Consider the following 22,873-nt stretch of genomic DNA (forward strand, 5'->3'; position numbering starts at 1 on the left):
TGCAAAAACATGCTGTGTTTATAATGTTTTTTCTAGGCAAGCAGTGAAGAGGTAAGAAGCTCATTTACTTTCAAAATACTCCATACCAGGTGAGAGTCTTGACTTTAAACACCTATTAAGAAGTATACAAATAGTGGCAACACAATTTACTTCAAGTGTCAGAAGTAAAAGTAATCGTTGTACTAAAAAAAAAAAAAGGGCCTGTCAATGTCATATTATTCTATAAAATAGTTGAAGATTCACGAATATTTATCGAGTATCGAGCTCCCCCATCGATTCCATCGGTGGTCTATTAGTTTGCTCTGCCGCCGTGCAGGCCGTGTAGTCGAACACAGAGCGCCAATCCGATCCCCACCGTTTCTGTTGACGTGGTAACGAAGACTTATCAGCTGTGGAGGAAATACACAGATATTCATGAGTAAAAGTTATCTGTGTAAAGCGAGCAGTCATGCTGGACTTTGCCATCTTTGCTGTCACGTTTGTCATCATTTTGGTCGGTGCTGTTCTTTATTTGTACCCGGTGAGTGGACGCTGGCTAGCTGCGTTAGCGGGCTGTTCGTCTGGCTGCCAGTGTCTCAGCCGAAAAGTGTTGATTTAAGGTTTCCTTCCTCTCCCTCAAAAGGGAAAGTCTCGAACAACATGATATCTCGAACAGGACGACTATTTAAGACCTCGTGCAATTTCGGCATCCATTTAACTAAACTGCCAGGAACCTAGTTTAGTGAAATTCAACTTTTAAAAAGTCTCGGTAAAGCTTTTAACAACATGATACATAAAGTTAAGCAGTTTAAATTCGATTCTTTTAACTATATCATCTGTATGCTGATTCAAACAAAGACAAATTATTGATCCATAAATGATGTCATACAATCCATGTGGTTGCCACTAAACAGAGCCGCATTAAATTGACATATTTTCCAATGGAGTGTTGATTAGCCGGATATGGGACAGGCACAGCCAACCTGTCAACTCATGTGAGGAGACAATAGATGCATGTGATCAGCAGTTCAGGCAGAAGTCAGGAAAACCACTTGTGTTTGCTGACGTTAATGCTTCTCATCTATTTCTAATGATGCTTACAGTCGTCCAGAAGGGCCTCTGGGATCCCAGGTCTCAACCCCACAGATGAGAAGTAAGTTGTCGTCATTGTCTTCGTCTTCGTCAAAAGTGTGCATCTCTGGATGTTATGTTTTCCTGCTCCCTCAGGGATGGAAACCTGCAGGACATTGTGAACAGAGGCAGTCTGCACGAGTTCCTCGTCGGTCTGCATCAGGAGTTCGGGTCTGTGGCGTCGTTCTGGTTTGGCGGTCGGCCAGTGGTCAGCCTGGGCTCTGTGAAGCAGCTACGGCAACACATCAACCCCAACCACACCAGTAAGGGATCAATACCCTCCAGAGGATCCTCTTATAGTGTGTCTCTGTAATTCAGGCAGGAAATCACATCATGCACATTAATACACATTAAGGTGTTTGGTCAGAAACCTCATATATTTACCTCGTGTATTTATCAGGAATTTTTGTGTATTTTCGTGTCCACCTTCCTGCCTGTTAGCTGACTCCTTTGAGACGATGCTGAAGTCATTGCTAGGCTACAAGTCAGGGATGGGAGGCGGGGCCAATGAAACCGTGATAAGGAAGAAGGTGTATGAAGGTGCCATCAACAACACGCTGAAGAACAACTTCCCTCTCATGCTCCATGTATGCAACGCCGATAGAAATACATAAATTTAAACTTTTCCTCGCCGCCTGTTGACTGATATTTTGCTTCCTAGCTGGTGGAGGAGCTGGTAGGAAAGTGGAGTTCATTCCCGGAGGCCCAACACACCCCGCTGTGCGGCCACTTGTTGGGTTTGGCCTTGAAAACCGTCACCCAGCTGGCTCTGGGAGAGCGCTTCAAAGACGACGCCGAGGTCATTTCCTTCCGCAAGAACCACGACGTGGTGAGAATAATAGAGTGTAAACTTTAAACACCACTTACTGGAGGAGGAGCAGCCACAGTGACAGCGGAGTGGAGTACAAGCTTGATTTCTCGTTTTTGTCTCTGCGGCGTCAAAAAAAAAAAAAAGTTTTCTATTTAATCTTGTAGTTTTGTAATAAATCTTTGTTCTTTGATTCTGATGTTCTGACACAATCACCTTATACTTCAGTTTTAAAGAGGCCAGTGTGTGACGCACGGGATTTGTCCGCATTTCACTTTCCGTCCTTTTTTTTTTCCACCGCAGTGGACAGAAAACTGTGCTACAAACAGATGGGACTCAGGGTCTCTCAGGAATATGACCTACTTAAGTTCCAAAGTCAGAAGCTGTAGAGAAATAAATCTCTGAAATGAGGGGGTCAGTTGGTTTTTCTGTTCTAAGTCACGCTGTCGCCACCAGATCTGGTCAGAAATCGGGAAGGGCTACCTGGACGGCTCCCTGGAGAAGAGCCCCAGCAGGAAAGGACACTACGAGAAGGGTGAGTGAGTTTTTGAAGGATGGGTCTAGATTTGGTTTTCGTGTTTTCCCGCTGAGCCTCCTCACACCTGCTGTGTGTTGACATGTGGGGGCAGAAACATGATGGAAAGTTTGCAGACGCTCAGATGTTATCTGGGTGTAAAGCCTCCTCACAAACAGCCAAAGAGGACAAAATACAACACATTCTTGAAGGAAAATACACTGAAAATCACTGTTATCACTGGAATTTCTTTACTTTGACTTTATGATGCTGACCAAAAGTTAAAGAAGTGTGTGAGGTTGAGTTTGATCGCCACAAAGTCTCAAGGTTTTCTCACCGGTAAATAACAGATGGCCCGCGAGAATAGATTAAAGGGAGCAGAAAGTACTGAGAAATCCCTTTGGAGCCAATTATCAAAGATTAGATGTTTAAGTGGAGAATTACAGTTTGTCGAGAGGTGGTGGTAACTGTGTATTTCACATGTGGAGACTTTATATTTGATCCAGAGGCGTTTCAAGTCATCTGTCTCTTTCTCCTCCTTCCCAGTTACATCACCGAGGTCCCAGGACATGACCATATCTCCAGCAGCTGTAGAAGAAAGTGTATAAAACAATGTAAAGTTTTGAGCAGCTTTCGTCAAGTCTTTCTCCTTTTCTGGTCAGCTCTGTCCGAGATGGAGTCCGTGCTGCTGTCAGTGGCGAAGGAGAGAAAAGCCCAAAGGAAGCAGACGGTGTTTGTGGATGCTCTGCTTCAGTCGAGCCTCACAGAGCGACAGGTGAACACCGATGAAGGTTTATAACTCACAGCGTCACTCAAAGATCTTCATGGGTCCCAAAGTTGTACTTAAATGAATATTGTTTGTTTTAGATCATGGAGGACTGCATGGTTTTCACTCTGGCTGGATGTGTCATCACTGCCAACTGTAAGTTTCCAGGAAACACTTCAACCAGTTGATCAATAAATGAATTAAGACTCCAGCTAATAGTTGTTGTCATAATCACTGAATCTCTGAATCGGACATGTCAAATGTTGTGTTTCGTCAGTGTGTATCTGGGCACTTCACTTCCTGTCCACCTCAGAGGACGTCCAGGACAAGTTGTACCAGGAGCTGGAGGAGGTTTTGGGTTCTGATCCAGTTTCTCTGGACAAAATTCCTCAGCTCAGGTGAGGTGTTTGGACCTGGCTCTGTGTCTGAATGTGAAATCTTAAAGCAGACACCTCATGTTGGCTTGATATCAGGAAAACAGAGCAGATAACACATCTTGAATATTTAAGGCAACTGATACACTGAAGTTCATGAGGAGTCCTTCACGTTCAGGTGCATCCAGACACGGTTGGTACGTTCAATAACCTCCATCTTATCACATTTCTGTCCTTGGATAGATACTGCCAACAGGTCCTCAACGAGACGGTGAGGACTGCCAAGCTAACCCCCGTCGCGGCTAGGCTTCAGGAAGTGGAGGGCAAAGTCGATCAGCACGTCATCCCCAAAGAGGTATCCGCTTTCCTGCTGTCTGCCCAGTTATCCCTCTGCAGAATATTAACACATTATTTCAACCAGAGAGGTGTTTATGTCTATTGTAGAGAAGAAATAATAAAAGTCTTCTGAAATAAAAATGCAAATCACAGAACACAGAAGTTTTGTCTCAATGTGAAAACTGTGTGGTATTGTTGTTGTCATGTTTCAGACTCTGGTGATCTACGCCCTGGGAGTGGTCCTGCAGGATGCTGATACCTGGAACACACCTTACAGGTTCACTTCTCATCCATTTCACATTTTACTGTTGATGTTTCCTTCTGTTAATATCAAAAAAGTCAGGCAGTTTATAGGACGCATTGATCAAATTGTGATTGAATTCAAGGTGAAGTACTGATGTGGCCAGTTTCTCTGACATCCCTCAGGTTTGATCCAGATCGATTTGAGGAGGAATCGGCCAGCAAGAGCTTCTGTCTGCTCGGGTTCTCTGGGAATCAAACGTGTCCAGAGCTCAGGTAAAAGTTTTCATAAAAACGTGTAAAAAAAGGTCCGGTCCATAGACCGTCGTTCGGCTTGGATCAAATGATCATCGTTTTATTTCACCGACGTCTTTAACTGTCCGTTTCTTTTTGTCTGTGCCAGGTTCGCCTACACCGTCGCCACAGTCCTGCTCAGCACGGTGGTGCGGCAGCTGAAGCTTCACCGGCTGAAGGGACAAGTGGCGGATGTCCGATCTGAGCTGGTATCCACACCGAAGGACGAGACCTGGATCACCGTCAGCAGAAGAAGCTAAAAATAGTCTTTAAAGCCCTGCAGGGAGACGAGGTAAAAAAAAGAAAAAAAATAGACAACAAGTTTAACACCTGATTAAAGAAATTACCAGCAAAGTATTACATGTGTTAGAGGAACAGCAACATGATGGTAGTTTGGACTGAACCTCTTTTCAACTTTATAAAGACTCTTTTCCCCCAGTTTGTACCGTCACTGTATCATTTCACACGCTAGTTCCACCACCACGGTTTCTCCGTAGTTGTCTTCCTTCCTTCTCACTTCACAGCAATCAGAGGCCTTAAGCACATCAGTAATTATCTGCAGGTCAAATCTGCACTTGTTGAAAGACTCCCGTCTGTTCGAGGAGGGAAACAAATGACCTGTGATGCCAAAAATGTTCTATGATTTCCAGAACAACTGCCTCGAGACAAAACTCCCCGCGTCATGGGATCTATTCGTCTATTAAAATGAGCCACGCTGCATTCAGACATTTCACTCCTTCTTTAACCACATCTGCATATTAAATATGTGTAAAGACTTTTTAGTGAGTTCGTGTTATTTGTTTTTCTTTTATCTTGCTTCATCTTCACAGATCCTTTTGTAGATATGTGAATTGTAACTTTTCAACTTTTAATATTGTTTGACAAACTTAAGTGATCTTTCATTTGTTTGTCACACAGGTGTTACATTTTCCTTGTTGACATACAAATGTATGAAGTGTGCAAATACTCTAGATTTTAGTTTGTAGCAGGAAAACATGGAAAATGTCATTGTCAAGTGTATTTAAAAAAAAAAAATAAATTAGGTCTGAAACGAATGATTATCAATCTGACAGTTACTATGTTGTTCATCAGATCAGTACTTTGTTCAATATCACATCAGAAAACAGTAAAAACATACTCGTCACAAAGTTTTACAGCCCAAAGTGACACAGTGAAACCGCTTGCTTTTGGAGTAGCAGCTGAATAACTTTGTGTTGATCCATTTATCGGTTAATTGACTACTTGTTGCAGCTTCAAACTAAATAGTAAATCAAATATCAGCCTTATTGAAGGATCTGAGAGCAATATGATAATTTCTCCCCAGCTGCAGGCCTGCTGCTCTTCAACCGAAGCTTCAGAGAGAGAATATAAAAGCGTTCACCCCGGGGAAATTCATAAACCTTTTATTACAACTATTTTATTCCCCCGAGTTAAAGTATGATATTCTTGAGCTGAAAACTAATAAAGAATATGACTAGATTATTTTTGCAAAACACAAAAGCTTTTACCAGTGGGGAGTCTGATAAACATGATTCATTTTGGGAACCCCTGCTCTGTGCCAGATGCCGGGAGAGCCCTGCAGTACCGCGCACGGCCGCGGTGGCGCCAGCGAGCCCGCACACCTTCTCCGCTAAAGATGTGAAAATGGCGGAGCTACAAATGCTTCTGGAAGAGGAGATTCCAGCAGGACGAAGCGCACTGCTGGACAGTTTCACCAATTTGGAAAGAGTCGCGGAGTACTGCGAGAGCAACTATGTGCAGGTGAGCTGTCGGCAGCGTGGAAGGAAACGCGGTGTAGTTTCAGGTTTTGTCTGATGCTAGGCTAGCCGTCGCTAGCGCTGCAGCCGTGTCAGTTAGCCTCGGCTAAAGCAAAAACAACCCCGCTTGTTGGAGGCATTTCGTCAAATAACCCAACTCCTAATTTGCCCATTTCCCTGCTACACTCGTGTCGATACGTGTCGGGTGTCTGGTTCGGGTTGACACGTCCACCGGCGCGGCGACGCGCGCCGCTTTGTACGCCCGTCGCGGGCTACGCGTTAGCCGGGTCGCCTTTTTGGCCAGCCGCGGTCCAAATAACCCAAAACAGGCGCCGTGGAAATCAATTCGTGTGCGGGATCAATCACAGCGGCCAACCTGGGACCGAAACACTTGATCTCGCACGTAAATTATGCATTTTGAACCCGTTGAGAGCAGGACAGTGTAATGTGTCAGCATATTCAAATATTGCTGCTGATTTGCATCGCTTTTTTTTTTTCTTTTTTTTTTTTACTTGTGTGTAGTGCAGTCAGAGCTTTTGATATTCTGCAGGTGTGATCTCATCTTTGTGGCTCTTTCAGCGACCAAATAAAACAGGAACTTGTATTTTTGTATTTGCATCTGAGGCTCGTATAGTTCCTACTGATATCCACACTGCAAACATTAAGCAGGTGTCATCATGTGAGTATTTCAGCGTGTTTATCTGGGTGTTATTGAAAATATGTTAAATATTTATATCAAAAGACATATACCCACATAATCAAACAGTATTTTTGATTATCTGATAATTTGCCCCCTGTACATCTGTGTTGTTTTTTTTCCACATTTGTTCTTCCCCTTCATTGAAAAACCTTCAGATACAGTTAGGACGTGTTTGATCTTTAACTCTGTGCATTACTTGTTGAATTTTAAAGACCATAGAGTTTAAAGCATTTTATTTAACAAAAAAATAGGTTGGTTGAGTCGTTATAATCAGGCTTAGAAAAAAAACCATAATTGTGTTGTTTGTTTTTTTTGCAGTATAAAGATGGACTGTGTGCTGGGTTTGTAAGTGTCTGCTTCCACAGAGGATGTAATGTTTGAAACTATGAGCTATGATTCAAGATGCCCTTGGTGTTGTTGCAAGAGATCATCAGTAATCATAGTAAAAACAAGCTGAACTTGTCTGAAAAAGGACAAAGCAAGGAATGCATTTTCTTTGCCGCCTTCGGTCTGTTTTCCGTGATCATTAATGTTCTGCTGTACTGTAATACCATCAGGTACAAGTGTCTGTCTGCTACGTTAAGGTCAAACTGCTCAAAGATCGAAGGACAACCCCTCAGGAAACTCTATGAATCAGCTTATCATCGTAACACATTAGGCTGGCCTGTAAAATAGTCTCTGGACAGTGAATAGAAATTATTATCATCAAATCTGAGACACAAGGTTCTGAGATTTCTTTTCTTTTCTTTTCTTTTTTAATGAGGTTAGACTGAAACACTCTTCTGTGCCGTCCGAGACTTCTCTCATCCACAGACTTGCAGGTCTGCTTTGATAGGTGAGAAATGTGTAGCCATGGTGTTGGTGAGAAGAGGTTTTGACAAGGTGTGATACTGAAGTCTGACATCCTCGATGAACAGGGATGATCAGGTCTGACAGGTTGAGGAAGAAGAGGAGGAGGCAGGCTGCTACCCTGCAAGGCATTTCTAGCTGCTGTCACGGTGAAAGACATTTTTTAAATATTTGTGCCTCTTTTGTCTAAAAGAATTTGGAGTAATTACAAGATTTTGGAGGCGCTAGTTGGTAGCATAATGAATGCATGCATTTACTGTTCCTAATGTAAAAGGCCCACGGTAATCACCAACTTGTAGGAGTGAATAAAAAGAAAAGAAAAGAATACCATCTGAAAGTGCAAGAGAAAGCAGGAGACTATTTACTCTTAATGAGCCTTCTAATATATGTAATGCATATTAAATTAACCTGATAGTTTAATGTAGGATTAGGTTACTGGTCTAAACTTGTAAATATAGTTCATTATTCACAATCTTCAGGGCAGTTTTTGCCCCTCGATCACAGTTTTTTTGGGGCATTCTGACATTTCTTTGGGTATTTTTGCCCTTAATTTCTTACACTGTTACCTCTATTAAATCAGCTGGACATTTAGTTTGATACTCCTCCCTAATTCATACCTCCACCCTGTATCTAAGCCAGGTGTCTTCACACATTCATCATGCAGGAATTTACACATGTTGAAAGCTGGTTTTCATGAATGCGCGTTGACTGCTTCTCTCATTTCTCCACTTGTAATTCACATGCCACGGATGTGCAATTAACAGTTCCACTCTTGTCTTTGCAGCAGGTGGTAGTCTGATGCGAGCGGATGTTTTGTGATGAAGTGCTGCGATTTAGCTCCAGTCAGAAGAGGGAAGAGTGGTTACGGTAGCACAGTAAGAGTTTTTAGAGCAGAGCAAAGGTTGTCTGATTCATGGCTTTTGACTGCAGCTGTATTCTTGTTTATTATAAGCCGCCGTGTGAGGAGGAATTTCTGTGCGTGTATGCTGAAGTCTGAGGCTGCTACCAACAATTATTTTCATTATCGATCTGTCGGCTCTTCTCTCATTCAATCCGTCAGGTGTTTGGTCTTTTAAAATGTACACCAGTAAACACCACTGGAGCAAATCCATCATGTCTGATCCACTGATGTCATCTACCAGGTCTGTATCAGGACCGATTCTTCCCATATTTAGAGATTCGGCCACACGTGACTGATCCTGTTTCGTCACCAGTTATACGTAATTGAGCGTTTCCGTTTTCAATCAGTTTGATTCCTTCAGTTTTAGGTATCACAGCACTCCCTGGCTTCATGTTACCTCACACAAAAAAGATTCCTGTGCTCCACAGTGCGGTGCAGGTGTTAATGTTGGAAAAAGGGCACGCTGTTATCCGATCGACTTGAGTTCAGGTGTTGGTATCAGGAGAGAAAAAAAGTCTTGTTTGTCGTTGGTTTGTTCTTTGCTGACAGTTTGTCACCAATTAAGCTGTTACAGAATGATTTTGCCTTTGTCTTAAGCAGCATGTTGATTTTTTTCGGTGACTAGAAGTTGATTGATCCGTGCATTCATCCTCTCCAACCGGATATCGTATCATCGGCTTAATCATTTGGAAATGTTTCTTTTCTGCCCTGCAGGTTCAGTCCTGGCTTACACCCTGTTAGTTATCACACTCCGTCAGTGCTGCACCCTCCACGCTCCCTTTGACACGCAGCTTTTAATATTAAAACAATAAAAAGGTGGAGTTTGATGATGTCATGAAGTAGTGTGACATCTTGGGAGTTGTTCTCTCACTGTCCTGCTGTTTCCTGCTCGCTGCGTCTCTTGTTCAGCTCTTCCTCTGCCTCCTCTAGTGATACTGTAATAAATGTAGATCGTTTGCCATGATGGAGGCGACGCTCAGTGATTTAAAAGCGCAGGGGAAAAAATGACATGTTTTCCCTTTTAAATGGTGCTACTTGTTTGCAGGTTGTTCCAGATGCTAAAATGAACAGGTTTGGATTTGACTGTGTGATTTCTCAGAAATGTATCTCACATCTCAGGCACACTCGCATAAAAGGGAAGAGACATATCACCACCGAAGGACACCCCTGCTTGAAGCTTTATTTTGCTGCCTTCTGTTATGTTTTGTCAAAAAATTCATCTAAAGTGTTTTCCTGGCCTCCCGTGTCAATAACACACCCTTAACAGCCGATATTAAAACGCATAAACACAGTAAAACAAGACTTTGTTTGTCTAATTATGATGTCCCCATTTCCAGATTCACATTGGAGATGTGGTCGATCAATATCTTTGACCTCAATGTAAAAATAATCGAAAGGAAGCTCCAAATTATTTAGGCTTTTCTGTCAGTGTGGTCGTAATTTTAAATATAATCAATCAATCAATATCCATTCACATCCGAGAGGCTGTTGTGACCCGTGTGTAATTACTGTTCATCTAGTAATCAATCTCCCGCTATCCTATACCCACAGATGCTGCTTGAAAGTGGATAATCAATGTTTTTGTTATGCTTGCAACTAATTATTCACATTATCAACTACACTGCAGCTTTTTTTTTTTCTTTTTTTTTACCACATTAATAGCACACAATGTCGAGAACAGTTCTCCAAACGTATGATTACAATGATGTTGTCGTGGCGTTGTGCTACGACTCAGCCCTTCATACTGTGCGACGTCCGGTGTCAGTAAGCATTAAGGAGGGCAGTTTCCCGGCAGATGCATAGGCTGATCCATCTGGCCTTTGATGTTGCCATTGATGTGCCCACGGCCTCTGAGGACTCCTTTCACACCGGCTGCAGCAGCCGCGTTACCTGCTACTCACTTCCCTGCCATTCAAGTTTTTTTCTTTACTCCACTAAAAGTGACTTGTTGGCACTGAAACCTTTTACAGCAGCATTTTTTTCTGCATCCTGCTGCTACAAATTTCATTCAGGTTCCTGTTGCTGTTTCAGTTTTTCACACTCATCAGTGTATGTATTGAGTCTGTGCCACAGGGATGATATTTCACTTCTATGACATCATAATGACCTTGTCGTTCAAAGGTCGTCTGTTTCAACGCTACATCTTCAAAATGTCTGTGGCCAAGACGAGCGGAGTTTCACCCTCCTCACTCAGTGAACAAGCAGCTTCATCTGTTGACTACAAAATGCAAAATTTATTTTGAAAGTCAAATGTGATTCTTGTCTCTCTTTTAGTCCCCAGACAAGCAGAGGGCGCTGGAGGAGACCAAGAACTACACCACCCAGTCTCTGGCCAGCGTGGCCTACCTGATCAACACGCTGGCCAACAATGTCCTGCAGATGCTGGACATCCAGGCGTCGCAGCTCCGCCGCATGGAGTCGTCCATCAACCACATCTCACAGGTCGGGGGACTGATTAATCACGTTTTTAATTCAGGAGGCTATAATAATAATAATCTAAAATCAAATCAAAATATCAGCGGATGTTGTTTGCTGGAGCTGCACGTTGAGTTAAAGGAACATGCAGCAGGAGTGAATGACCTTTTCCTCACAGTAAAGACACGGCAGGCTTTTAAGATTTTGAGAATAGTTTTTTTCATGAAAGACAACGTCCTGTCCCCTGCTTCTTGTCCTCCAGACGGTGGACATCCACAAAGAAAAGGTGGCCCGGCGGGAGATCGGCATCCTCACCACCAACAAGAACACATCCCGCACACACAAGATCATCGCCCCGGCCAACCCCGAGAGGCCCGTGCGCTACATCCGCAAGCCCATCGACTACAGCCTGCTCGACGACATGGGCCACGGAGTCAAGGTCTTTATTTCCTTCTGTCCCCTTTTACTTTTACCAGTTCGGTTTGATTTGTTTTCAGACAGAAACACACCGACCACAAGGCAGTTTGTAGCATTAATTTGATTAATTTCTGTTATTGCAGAGGATTTTTTTTTTTCACACTAGAGGTTTTTGAGATGATTCGAGGAAAATAGTTTCATTAATTTTGTTCCTTTTTTCACGTAGTTTCCGCTTTGCGGGTCTCCAAACTTCACTGAAGCCAGAATAATCCCTCTTTGGTTGAATTACTCACAGTTTCTAGACATGCTGTGTGTGATAAGTGGTCACAAGTACTTTATTTTAAGGGTTTTCATTCAAAAGAAATGCTCATAAGACCGTGTGGAAGAAGTGTGTTTGTGGTTGTGAGGTTAATACGAGCTCTTCACTGCAGAAAATGTCTAATGGAAAGGGCGCGTGGAGGTCAAATGCTTTCTATTAGGTTTCAGAGTCGAGTAATATTAGAAAGAAATCAATGACTCAGGCTTTTTCACCAGGATGAGAAACAAATGTCAGCCACGTTGTAAAATCTGTCACCTGCTGCTGGGAACAGGTTTCTGTCTGCTGGTTCTTTTATCTAATAAATCTGTGAGTGTGTCTGATTTTTGGAAAAGCTTGTCTCTCGCTGACTCTGAACAAAGACGAGTTTGTTTTTCAGAAACAAGGCCTCGCAGATCTTAACACTTGGGAATTGTTGCCTGAATCTCGGCAGCTTTATGGCTTTACAAACCGCGTGCATGAACAATTGTTGTTTTTCCGCTCCTCCTTCACACACTAATCACCTGATTTCTTCTCTTTCTCTCTTCCTGCTGCATAATTTTGTATCTTTATTGTCAACTGTAGTGGTTGCAAAGGTTTAAGGTAAGACAAATGTAGAAGGGGTTCTTGTGATTACTAAAGGAGTTGTTTGAGTGCTGTGGGAGAAGTCTTTCTTCTGTTTGTTCTCTTTTTATATTTTAAGGAGTCTGTTTACTTTTGAATAAATATGCATTTGTTCTCTTGCCGAGAATCAATTGAGAAGATTTTTACTAATTAACATCAAGACTGTAAGCAGAAGGAAACAACTAAACTGAAAACAAAGTAGGCGATTTACTGCAAACTGGAATGGTGGCCATAAAACAGCTGTTTCCAGTCTTTATGCTGAGCTAAGCTACCAGGCAGCGGTGGCGATCTTCTCCCCCAAGTCTCGGCAAGAATTCTTTGAAGGTCGATAACTGCTGTGAAGGTTTTTATATGCGTGTTTGCTCTGGGAGTTGTTGTGGTTAACCGAAGGGATTTGTGCCACAGGCCAGCGCCCAAAACATGAAGGCCGGAGGAAGCGTGCTCCCTCGCACCAACCCCCCCACACAGAAGCCCCCCAGCCCGCCCATGTCGGGGAAAGGGACGCTTGGGTATGTAAACAGCGTTGCCGCCTCGGCGTGTCTTCAGACGGGCGTCAGGACCACAGAGTCCATCATGGGATGAACGTGTAGGTTATTTTTGTGGCTTTGGGACCACAGACCCTCAGATGGTTGCTCTCGGTTTCATCATAACGCCTTTACCTTCTGGTTTAATTAGTGTCCTCTGGGTGGTTTAAGAAGTATTTCAGTGCTAGTTAACATCACAGTGGTGTTAAGGTTCGGGAGTCTCCCCTCAAACTGATTACTCTGCTACTCTGTTGTGATTCTCATGCACACAAACATACTGCACACACCTTTTTTTAATGATTTATTTGTAATTATTAAACCTTCACATACAGGATGTTAATAAAAAAAAATATGGCTTAAATAACATACTTTTATTTACCTGTAAAATATCTGTAGTTTTGGCCTGTTTTTAGTTAAAGTAGCTCTTTTGTTGAGGTGTGATGTGCTCGTGTCCCTCGTGTTAATATTTGAGCTCATAAAGCTGCAGAGGTTTGAGATGTTGTCTGTTGTGTGTCTGACTGCTGAAGGTATCTCTTATCCCGCAGGGACTCTGCTAGTGCAGCTCGTAAATGTTGTGCTCTTGTCACCTTTGGGACCTTCCTGGGCGTCAAGTGCTGTTTGTGTTTCTGCGTGATAATATATATATATATATATATATGTGTGTGTGTGTGTGTGTGTGTGTGTGTCCACCCCCTCTCTGTAACCTTCAGAGTTGTGTGTGTGTCTTGAGTTTTGGTGAGTGATTAAGTGTGTCCATCCCTTCATATTGACCTTCAGAAGTGTGTCTGTGTGTGTGTGTGTGTCTCTCTGTCCCTTCAAGACGCATGTTGATCAACCACAGCTCCATGATGCACCTTCAGCCGCAGCCCGTGGCAACGGGCGGACATCCTCTTTGTGATTTTAATTTTTCCTCTGTTTCTCAACTTCCTCTTTGTTTCTTTTCTTCTTTTTTTTTCCAGTTTTGTTGTTTTTACTTTCAGTTACATGTTTGTGACCCAGCTCGCCCACTCCTGGCTGCCCCATATTCCTCATAGCAACGTCTCGCCATGGCAACAGTGCTCAGAGATGGGTCACCCCACTGTGTCGGCCGGGGAAATTTACATTGCCGGCACATCTTTTCAGGCCCAGATCAATAAATCTCAGGGTTTTGTTTTTTCTTTCCCCCCTTTGTTAAAAAGTGAGGACGTTACCAGCGTAGCGCTGCTGTTGACTTAAAAAACACTTTCCATGTTTTTGTTTAATGAATTTCTAGCTCAGACTATGTGGGCAGACTTTCTCGGGAACACTGCAGCAGGACAGATGGGAATTTAAAAACAGACGCTCTGACTCTTTTTTTCTCATTACTCTGTGCCCCTGAAGAAGTCTTGTTTCATTTCAGGATCACTTGAGCAGAGCTTCTGTCGTCTGTTTTCTTATGAAAAAGAAACTGTCATAATGATTTTTGTCCAACAGTGAACTCAGAAGGGAAAAGTTCTGTTTTAAGCCCATATTTTCTGTTTGTCTGGGACAGAAAAATGTAAGGAAATCTCAAATTAACAAGATAGAAAGGGATATAATTGAAAAATGGCATCAAATATGTTTGAGGTCATTTAGAAACCATTTTTTCATTACAAGATAAATTTTTTTACAATTATTATCAGTCTCAATAAAAACCCACTTTTGTAAATTGCGTCTTTCATCACGAGAGCGGGCGTTCAGTGTTCGCCTCGTGGTAGTGCGTTTTTCTGCCGACAGCAGCAGTATGGTCTCGTCCTGACTCCGCCCCTCTGTCTGCCCGACACACCTGAGGACCCCACGCAGCCCCGATGTTCACCACCTGTCACACCCCGTTTTTTAAGTTTGCACTTGTTTGTTTCTTGCTCTCCTCCTCTTCCTCCTCCTCCTCCTCCCCCCCTACACTTCTCTGTGGATGCCCTCCTTTTTCTCCCTCCTCCTCCCCCCTCGACTCCTGTCCTCCTGACCCTCTCGCAGGCGCCACTCCCCCTATAGGACGCTTGAGCCGGTGCGTCCACCCGTTGTCCCTAACGACTACGTCTCAAGCCCGACGCGCAACATGGCGCCCCCCCAGCAGAGCCCTGCACGCACTGCATCCGTTAATCAGAGGAACCGCACGTACAGGTACCCCTCTCCCCCTCCAAGCATGCCTCTTTACACTCCTGAAACAAGCCCTCCACCTCCTCCCCCTTTCTTCTTTTCCTCTCTGACTCTTAAAATGCGAGTCAGCTTCTGGACATCTTTCCTCTTCCTCTCTGAAATGACTCCTCGTGGAAGTATAATCACTTCAGCTCCCTTCTCCGTTTCTTTTATTCCACCTAAACTTTTGAGCAACTTGAACATTTCTAGCAGCCTCCAGTGAAGACCAGACTGACAGTCGATCTAGAAATCCTTCACCTGTTTGCTCTCCTCGCCGCTCAGATATGGACAAAGAAACGAGGCCGAGGTAGAGATTCAGCGCTGAATTTAGCAGCGGCTAGACGCCGGTTCCTATGGCAATAGTCATTAGATAGGCAGCGTCTCCCCCTCAGTCCCGTCAACCCAGTGTCACCTCGTCTCCGGAGACGAGAGTCTTTCATCCCATCACGGAGTGATATTCATAGATTCCCCAGTCTGCCGTGAGAGACGTCAAAGCATCGGGGGGCTTTTGAGGGGAAACAACATGGAAAGTTCCGTCACTGCGTCCCGTCACTTGGCCAAAATGCTTTTAATAGTTTCTGGCCCGGATTTCGACAACGTTCCCCGACTCTCCTCTCAGCACGAGTGTTTTATCAGCTCCATCCTCAGCTCATCTTCTTCATCTATCAGCCATGCGCTCTCTGCTTTCAGCAGATCGTCTGCCCCATGTGTCCCGCCGCTTCCTGCTTTCACGGCATGTCATATCTTTGTCTCTTGTCTGCTGCGTCACCTGTGTCATGTGTCCTTGTGGAGGCTTCTCAGCTGCTTTATTTTATCACTGTGACATAAGCATTTCAAAGGCATACGGCTAACGCATCGATGCTCTTGAGGGTGCCACATTGAAAAACTGAGTCATCGAGACGCCACTAAAAACACACTGTTGTTGCACATCCAGCGTAGTGTTGCAACTGGAATACAAGACAGGATGAGAAAGGTGATTTTATCTGTGTATTTAAAGTGAAGGATTATTTTTTTTTAGGGTCCCAGGAACAATTTCACACACCTTATCTGTAATTATCTCTTAAGCTCTTTTTTTTGTTGGGTTTTTTTGCACTTTTTATATCTATGAGTGCAAAAAATACCTTTGAATGCCTTCAAGGAAGCGATTATTGCAGCACACCTGCCGTATGAACGAGTATTTTTGAGCTTTGAACATCCCGGTGCCAAAAAGTCCCTACTGGGCAGCGTTTGCTGAATGTAACGCGAGATTCAATGTTAGGACAAAGGATGGGTGTTATGTTGTCATTCTTTTTATTAATCTGAACAGACAGGGTGTTTAAGAGATGAAATCAAGCAGAAAAACACATTAAGCAGCTGTGTCAGATTCTGATGTGAAGAGGAGGTTCTGTTTTAACCAGAAGTGTACGGCGGTGTGTGTCTTGAGTGTGTGTGTGTGTGGTCTGACGTGTTTTGCCGCCCTGCCACCAGCAGTGGGAGCAGCGGAGGCAGTCACCCCAGCAGCAGTCGCAGCAGCAGCCGAGAGAACAGCGGCAGCGGCAGCGTGGGTGTGCCCATCGCCGTGCCGACCCCGGCCCCGCCCACCGCCTTCCCAGGTAACGCTCGTTTCTGCCTCTGAGTCGGCGGACCGCTGGACCAGAGTGTCCCTGAACGTGACTAACCCGACTAATGTTTGCAGAGCGACAGGATTCCTGCGCACTCTGGTTCACTTCAGAGTGTGCAGGAATCCTGTCTTCCCTTCTCACTCTTATCTCGATCTCCCTCACCTTTCCTTTCTCTCCTCCCTCACTCGCCCCCCCACCCCCGCCCCGTTCAGCCCCCCTCCCTTCCAACCCTGCTAAACCTCCCCCCAACACTGCCACCACCCCTGGCCCCACTTCCTCCTCCTTAGACGGCCCCCCACAGGCCCCCAACCCCCCTGTCGAGATCCCGCCTGTACCCCCGCCCCCTCCCCAGCTCCCTGCCTCCGCGGCCCCCTCTGGCACAGCTACTTATGGCAACCCAGCACAAGGTGAGTGTGACCCGGTGGGAGCAGCTTACCCGCTCCTCTGCACACGCTCCATCCCGCCCACCCATCCCGACATGCTTCCTCCTGCTTGTAAGATGTGCACGTCCACAGGTCCGCCATCACGCTGGATGTTCTGTGGTGTCGTCTGGCAGCTTGTAACGCTCAGAAAATCTTTAAGGTTCTGCCTGAAGGATTTTCTGAAAATGGTTAAACAGATTTGCTTCATGTGTGAATGTAAATGTACAAATTCAGGTGTTTGTTTGCAGATTACTTTCTTTATTAATTGTGGGATCTATTTAATCTAAAAATCCAAAGCTGTTCAGTTTTTAATGATTTAAAAAAAAAAAAAAAAAAAAAAGCAGCAAATAAATGAGCTGCAACCAGAAAAAAATATTAAAACAGTTGCAGATTATTGATCTGCAGATCGACTAATCATTAAAACGATATTTATTCTGATTGTCATTTTTTACATTGAATATGTCTGATTGAGTTTTTGATCACTCGTTGCACTCCTGAGTCATGTTTTTAAGTTACCCATCCAACCTCTCGGAAAACAACCATACAAGCAGCAATGAGTCTGGTTCGTGTGCAGCTCTCCTGCCACCTGCCTCAGACTCTCATCATCTTCCGCTCTTCATCCCGCTCAGCATCTCATCAGCCGCCGGCGCCTGTGTTGTTGATAATGATGATGATGTTTACGATGCATAATGCATGAGCTGTGTATTTATTTGTTCTTTTCTTTATGCTGTGCGGGTTCTTTTTTTATGGATCGATGTTGTGGTTGTCAGTTGATGTGCGGCGCTGCTGGGGATGTTTATTTCAGAAACACAAACTACGATAAGATGCAACAATGTCCCTCTAGCTTTTCTTCCATCTGTGTGGCTGGTTAAAAAAAACAGTTTAACAAGTTAATACACCTGTAAATTAATCACATGTCATGCAAATCGAAATTGAAGTCAAAGGTTTTATAAAGGTAAAACAGCTCAGGACACCAGAGTGTAGAAAAATATAGATTTAGCTGACTCTCTGCTGCCCCCTGCTGTCGTTTCCTCTCAGGTGCGCCTCAGTTCTACAGCATGAACCGCCCGGTGCAGCCGGCCCAGAACCCTCCGGTGGGAGGCTCGCTGCCATATCGCAGACCCTCGTCCGTCACCGGGCAGCCCAGCGTGGCCCACAACCAGAGCCAGCTCAACGGGGGGCCACACTTCGCCCAGAACCAAGGTACAGCTGTGAACAGCTGGGTGTGCCACGGTTTCATCTTTTACAGGGAGGATTATCAGAACGTTTCTAAATACAAACACCTTTACATTTTTTTCTATCAGTGTTATTTATTTCACGTCACTGAGCTTCTTTCTTCTGTTTATTTCATGCTCTATCTTTTCCTTTTTTGTTTTCCGGACTCTGATCTGCTGCATTACATCGACCTCTCCTTGTTTCAATCCAGCTTCTCTCTGAGTCTTTCAGGCTCCAGACCTTGCACATCACCAGACTCTGAATCTTTTATTTAAACATCTTTTGTCTGAGTTTCCTGTCATCTCCCATCAGCTTCACTTGACTTCACCTCTTCACCAGCGCTCTCCGACATCAGCGCTCTTGTGTTTTTAACTTCAAGATGTTTATTCATGAGTTTATTCCCGTGATTAAACTGAAATGTTCGTTTGTGTCCTGACAGTTTTAGAGCTGTAACAACACATTATCAATCAAGGTCAGCAAATGGTGAAAAATATCCAACAAGCAGTCCAAACCTCACAACTATCCACTGTAATCTGATAGAAGTTACAGAAAGCTGATATAGTTGCAGGCTGAGTTCAGGACTTTGTCTTCTTGTGTGTGTCGGACAGATTTGGACCTCTCGGGTCTAAAATCTTCGTTAACCTGCTGTAACTGTTCCATTTGTTCTCTGCTCTTGTTCTCTAACTCTGCTGTTTCTGCTTTTCTTGTGTGTTCTAACCTCATGTTCTCCTGTCTGTCACGCCTCCCTCTCTCTCTCTCTTCCTCCTCTTCCTCCATCTCTGTGCACTTGATACTGTTTAGTGATAGCAGGCCCGCTCGCGCCCCCTCCCCCCTCAATGCAGATCACCCCTCAGCTGCCTCTGATGGGCTTTGTGGCCCGAGTTCAGGAGACCAGTAAGTGGCCTTTTAGCTCCTCGCTCCCTCTGCATGACCTCCACTCGATTCTACATCCAATCCCAACAGTCAGTGACTCTTCATCTTGTGATCAGCCACCAACACGAGCTCGCTCGGGGATCTGCTGCCACCACATCGCTCCGCTTTTGGCTTTTGAATTTTGAACAGTGAATGGGAGCTTCATAAAAGGTCCCTTTGGCAGCAGATGTTGGTGGTTGGCTGCTTGTCATCAGCATGTTTGTTCATGATCATGTTTCTGTGGATGGTTCGACTCTTCTGTCTCCTGAGATGGCCTGTAAACATCTTCCTACTTTCTTTTAATGCACGTTGAATTGATGTGTGCACGTTTGGTTCCTGTCACATTCCTTTGGTTCCCATGAATGCATCGAGCACGGACTGTTTGTGTTCCCACTCAAATGCATGCAATATCTCCATGCTTTTCTTTGCCTCTAATTCTTCTTCCTCCGTCCCCCCTTGAAAACTACCTCCAGTCTCAGACGTGCCGCCCCCGCCTCCACCTGCCGACGAGCCGGTGTTCGAGGAGCCTACACCTCCTCCGCCGCCGCCAGAGGACTACGAGGACGACGAGGATGAAGAGGAGTCGGCGGTGGTGGAATACAGCGACCCTTACGCCGAAGAGGACCCGCCCTGGGCCCCTCGTAGCTACCTGGAGAAAGGTCTTCCTTCACTGCTCCTGGAAAAATACCCAGACTTTTGTTTCATTCAAGGAAGAATTCCAGATGTTTTGTGGTTTATTTTTGAACACATTTAGTGTTTGTGGTAAAAAGAAGAAGTGTTGTTTAACATATAGAGAACCCAGGAAGCGTTTTTTTTTGCCTAAATCGTAATTATTTGTGCTCTGTTTCTGTCTCAGTGGTGGCCATCTACGACTACAGTCGCGACAAAGAGGACGAGCTTTCGTTCCAGGAGGGCGCCATCATCTACGTGATCAAGAAGAACGACGACGGCTGGTACGAGGGCGTGATGAACGGGACCACGGGCCTCTTCCCCGGCAACTACGTCGAGTCCATCATGCACTACGCCGACTGAACAACCCCCCTCTGCCTCTCCCTCTGAGCGGGAGAGGAGCGGGAGCAGCGTTTGGTGGGTAAGGGAAGGGGGAGGGAGGGGAGCCAAGGGTTAAAGGTCAAAGACTTTGATCAGACAGAGCATGATCACCTCCGGGCAAAGAGCGAGAAGAGACCGGGGGAAAAAGAGGAGGCCGTTTTTAAAGAAACATGACAAACTGACGCCCAGTCATCCTCTCGACATCGTTGCCATTGTAAAACGACCACTACTCTAGATATTTCCTTCCCTGTAATATTTCTTTCTTTCTTCTTTCTTATTTGACCCAGGTGGACTGAACGGGGATGGATTTGTTATTTTTGCGAGTTTTGTGTTACATTACGAGACCACTACATTTGATTTTTGCTTCATTCTTTTTTCGTGTGTGTGTTTTACCAATTTGCCCTTATTTTAAAGAATATTTATTAGTAGTGGGATAAATGGTGAGCAGGTAGACGGGGCTGCTGAGAGCAAACATTTCCATGTTGCAGCCTCGGAGAAAGGGCTGGAGGAAAATGCCTTCGTGTGTAGATTTTCTCCTCAACACTCCAGAGACATTTTAGAGAAAAAAATATAACACTAGTATCCTCGGTGGGGATTTGTATATGGTCGGGTACCTCAGCAGAGAGTGTGCCAAAGCTGACGAAGATAAGCACATCAAATGTCTTAAGGTGACACACACCAAGCTAGAAAGTGGGTCAGAAAAGACATCTGTGAGCAAACAGGAATCCCCCAAGAGTGCTTTAAATTAAGGTTTTTCTTTGATTTGATGAGACGTTTTGCGAGTCTAAGGTGAAGTCAAAGGGGTCACTGCGAGCCGGCGTGCATTTTTCCGGGTGAAGGAATCGTCATCCAGCCCTCAAATAACTGCACAACGACCTGGATTTTGAAGTCTTACTCTGCAGCTCCCATCACAAATCATAGACGTGCATTAGCTTAACTGGCAAGGCTAATCAGACTTTATTTTTCTCTTAATTTTTGGCGTTTATCACGAGATCCAGAGTCGAGTTTTGCTTGCAGAGCGGCAGACTGCATGTTATGAGGGGAAGAAAAAAAAACTTTCTTTTCTGCTCTACTGATGATTAATGTCTTAATATTTTTAGATATGGTGTGGTTTGATTTTTTATATTCATCCACAACAATGACGACAATGCATTTAGGTCATTTCTAAGATGCTTGTGCCATATTGAAGTGTGCATTGCTGTTCAGAGGTTATCACTTCATTTGCAATAAATTGGCCACAGAGGGTGGACTGTCGTTGAACTGCGAATCTTTACTTTTTATTTCTCAGTTCTCCCGAGTTCTTTTAAATCAAAAAGCACATACATTTGTAGTAAAAAAGGTGTAGAAGAAGAAATAATATAAATGTGAGATGTATTATGTCCTCAAAGCAGGACTTATTGAATATGAAAAGAAGCCAGCTGTCGTGTTGAAATGATTTTAACCGTCGCAAGCCCCCGATACGTCGTTCGTCCTCCGTACCAGTTTTCAATACGCTTGGCTGTTGGGTGTTTGCGAGGGCTCAGTGCTTGTACTTATGTCAGAATCTTTATTTTCTATTAAAAAAAAAAAAAGAAAAGAAATAATAACAAGTGGGTCTGTATGTGAGTCTTGCATGCCATTGTTCTTATCTGTACTGGTGTCCCAAAAACCTACGTGGCAAGATCACCCATTTCTAAAAAGACAAGCAGCCCTACAGCTCTGACCAGGTCCCACCAGCCTCATCCAAAGAGACTGTACAACTTTACTTCAAGCCCACTACCGAGGAGTCGCTCTCTGACCTGTGGGGGAGGAGGGAGGGAAAGAGGGAGGTGAGGGACTCGGCCTCTTCTCCCCCCACCCCCCTGACAGTAGCCGTCATTACGTCAGTGGTGAAAATTTGTGTGTGTGTGTGTGTGTGTGTGTGTGTGTGTGTGTGTGTGTGTGTGTGTGTGTGTGTGTGTGAGCTGCTCGTGAATCCTGTAGACAAACAACAGGCGGGAGATGAATGAGAGTCAACGCAAATCTTGACTCTTGACTCTCGAACACTCAAAGGATGACACTAAAACAAATGGAATCCCAAATATTAGAAGGCCTTTGGTCTGCAGGATTCACAGCTTCCCGGAGTCACAGACGTCCCTCGGGACGTCAAGTTTAACAGTCTATAATGCCATTGTGTTGCACAGTTAAAGTTGAATTGCAGAAGTACCATATTTGTAAAATCATGAGAACAAAGACAATAAAGTTATTAAGATTTATTGGTGTAGTAATGTTCTTGTTTTTTTACGTATACAGGTAGAAACACTTGAAGCAGATCGATTTACTTTGAACACAGTTTGGGTTCAAATTCACAAACTCCAGTTTCAAAGAGTGAGAACCACTTAATGTTTTTAGAGACCCAGAAAAGGAAAAACTTTGCAGTATTTAAAATGCACCAAAAAATATTTGTTGCTGGCATGACACACTGTCCTAGTGTGTTTTCAGACAAAGATGACGGGTGTTCATGAGTGTTGCACTCGTTCACATAACTGCTACCTTCCAGATGAATCTTCCTGAGCTCCCGACAGCCGAGAGCAGGAGAGAAGATGGATGGAATTTCAATTTAAAGTGCGAGCGAGGAGGAGGAGGAACAACAACACA

At 44.3% G+C, this 22,873-nt stretch overlaps 2 protein-coding genes across 18 annotated transcripts; both read left to right on the forward strand.

Annotated features, from left to right (window-relative positions):
- Window positions 1–69: 69 nt before the first annotated feature.
- On the forward strand, window positions 70–5,451 carry cyp20a1 (cytochrome P450, family 20, subfamily A, polypeptide 1). The gene is made up of 13 exons (XM_069163986.1): window positions 70–520; window positions 1,083–1,132; window positions 1,207–1,373; window positions 1,552–1,697; window positions 1,772–1,939; window positions 2,375–2,453; window positions 3,095–3,207; window positions 3,300–3,354; window positions 3,476–3,596; window positions 3,816–3,927; window positions 4,121–4,185; window positions 4,335–4,424; window positions 4,552–5,451. The coding sequence occupies exons 1-13, from the start codon at window positions 449–451 to the stop codon at window positions 4,700–4,702; spliced, it is 1,389 nt and encodes a 462-aa protein (XP_069020087.1). The 5' UTR covers window positions 70–448; the 3' UTR covers window positions 4,703–5,451.
- Window positions 5,452–6,043: 592 nt separating this feature from the next.
- On the forward strand, window positions 6,044–22,491 carry abi2b (abl-interactor 2b). Of its 17 annotated transcripts, none has more exons than XM_069163747.1 (12): window positions 6,046–6,203; window positions 10,924–11,091; window positions 11,327–11,503; window positions 12,362–12,379; window positions 12,806–12,909; window positions 14,896–15,042; window positions 16,525–16,649; window positions 16,871–17,065; window positions 18,119–18,283; window positions 19,097–19,189; window positions 19,681–19,866; window positions 20,064–22,491. In XM_069163747.1, exons 1-12 carry the CDS (start codon window positions 6,087–6,089, stop codon window positions 20,237–20,239), a joined length of 1,671 nt encoding a protein of 556 aa, XP_069019848.1. In that variant the 5' UTR covers window positions 6,046–6,086; the 3' UTR covers window positions 20,240–22,491. The 17 variants fall into 17 exon arrangements, with proteins under 17 accessions (XP_069019862.1, XP_069019852.1, XP_069019860.1 ...); XM_069163748.1 differs by having other exon boundaries at window positions 16,528–16,649; XM_069163751.1 differs by lacking the exon at window positions 19,097–19,189 and having other exon boundaries at window positions 6,045–6,203.
- Window positions 22,492–22,873: the final 382 nt, after the last annotated feature.

The sequence above is a fragment of the Embiotoca jacksoni genome, unplaced genomic scaffold (assembly GCF_022577435.1).
Source record: "Embiotoca jacksoni isolate LCO1_2020_lvr unplaced genomic scaffold, fEmbJac1.0.p SCAF_30, whole genome shotgun sequence".
Classification (NCBI taxonomy): domain Eukaryota; kingdom Metazoa; phylum Chordata; class Actinopteri; family Embiotocidae; genus Embiotoca; species Embiotoca jacksoni.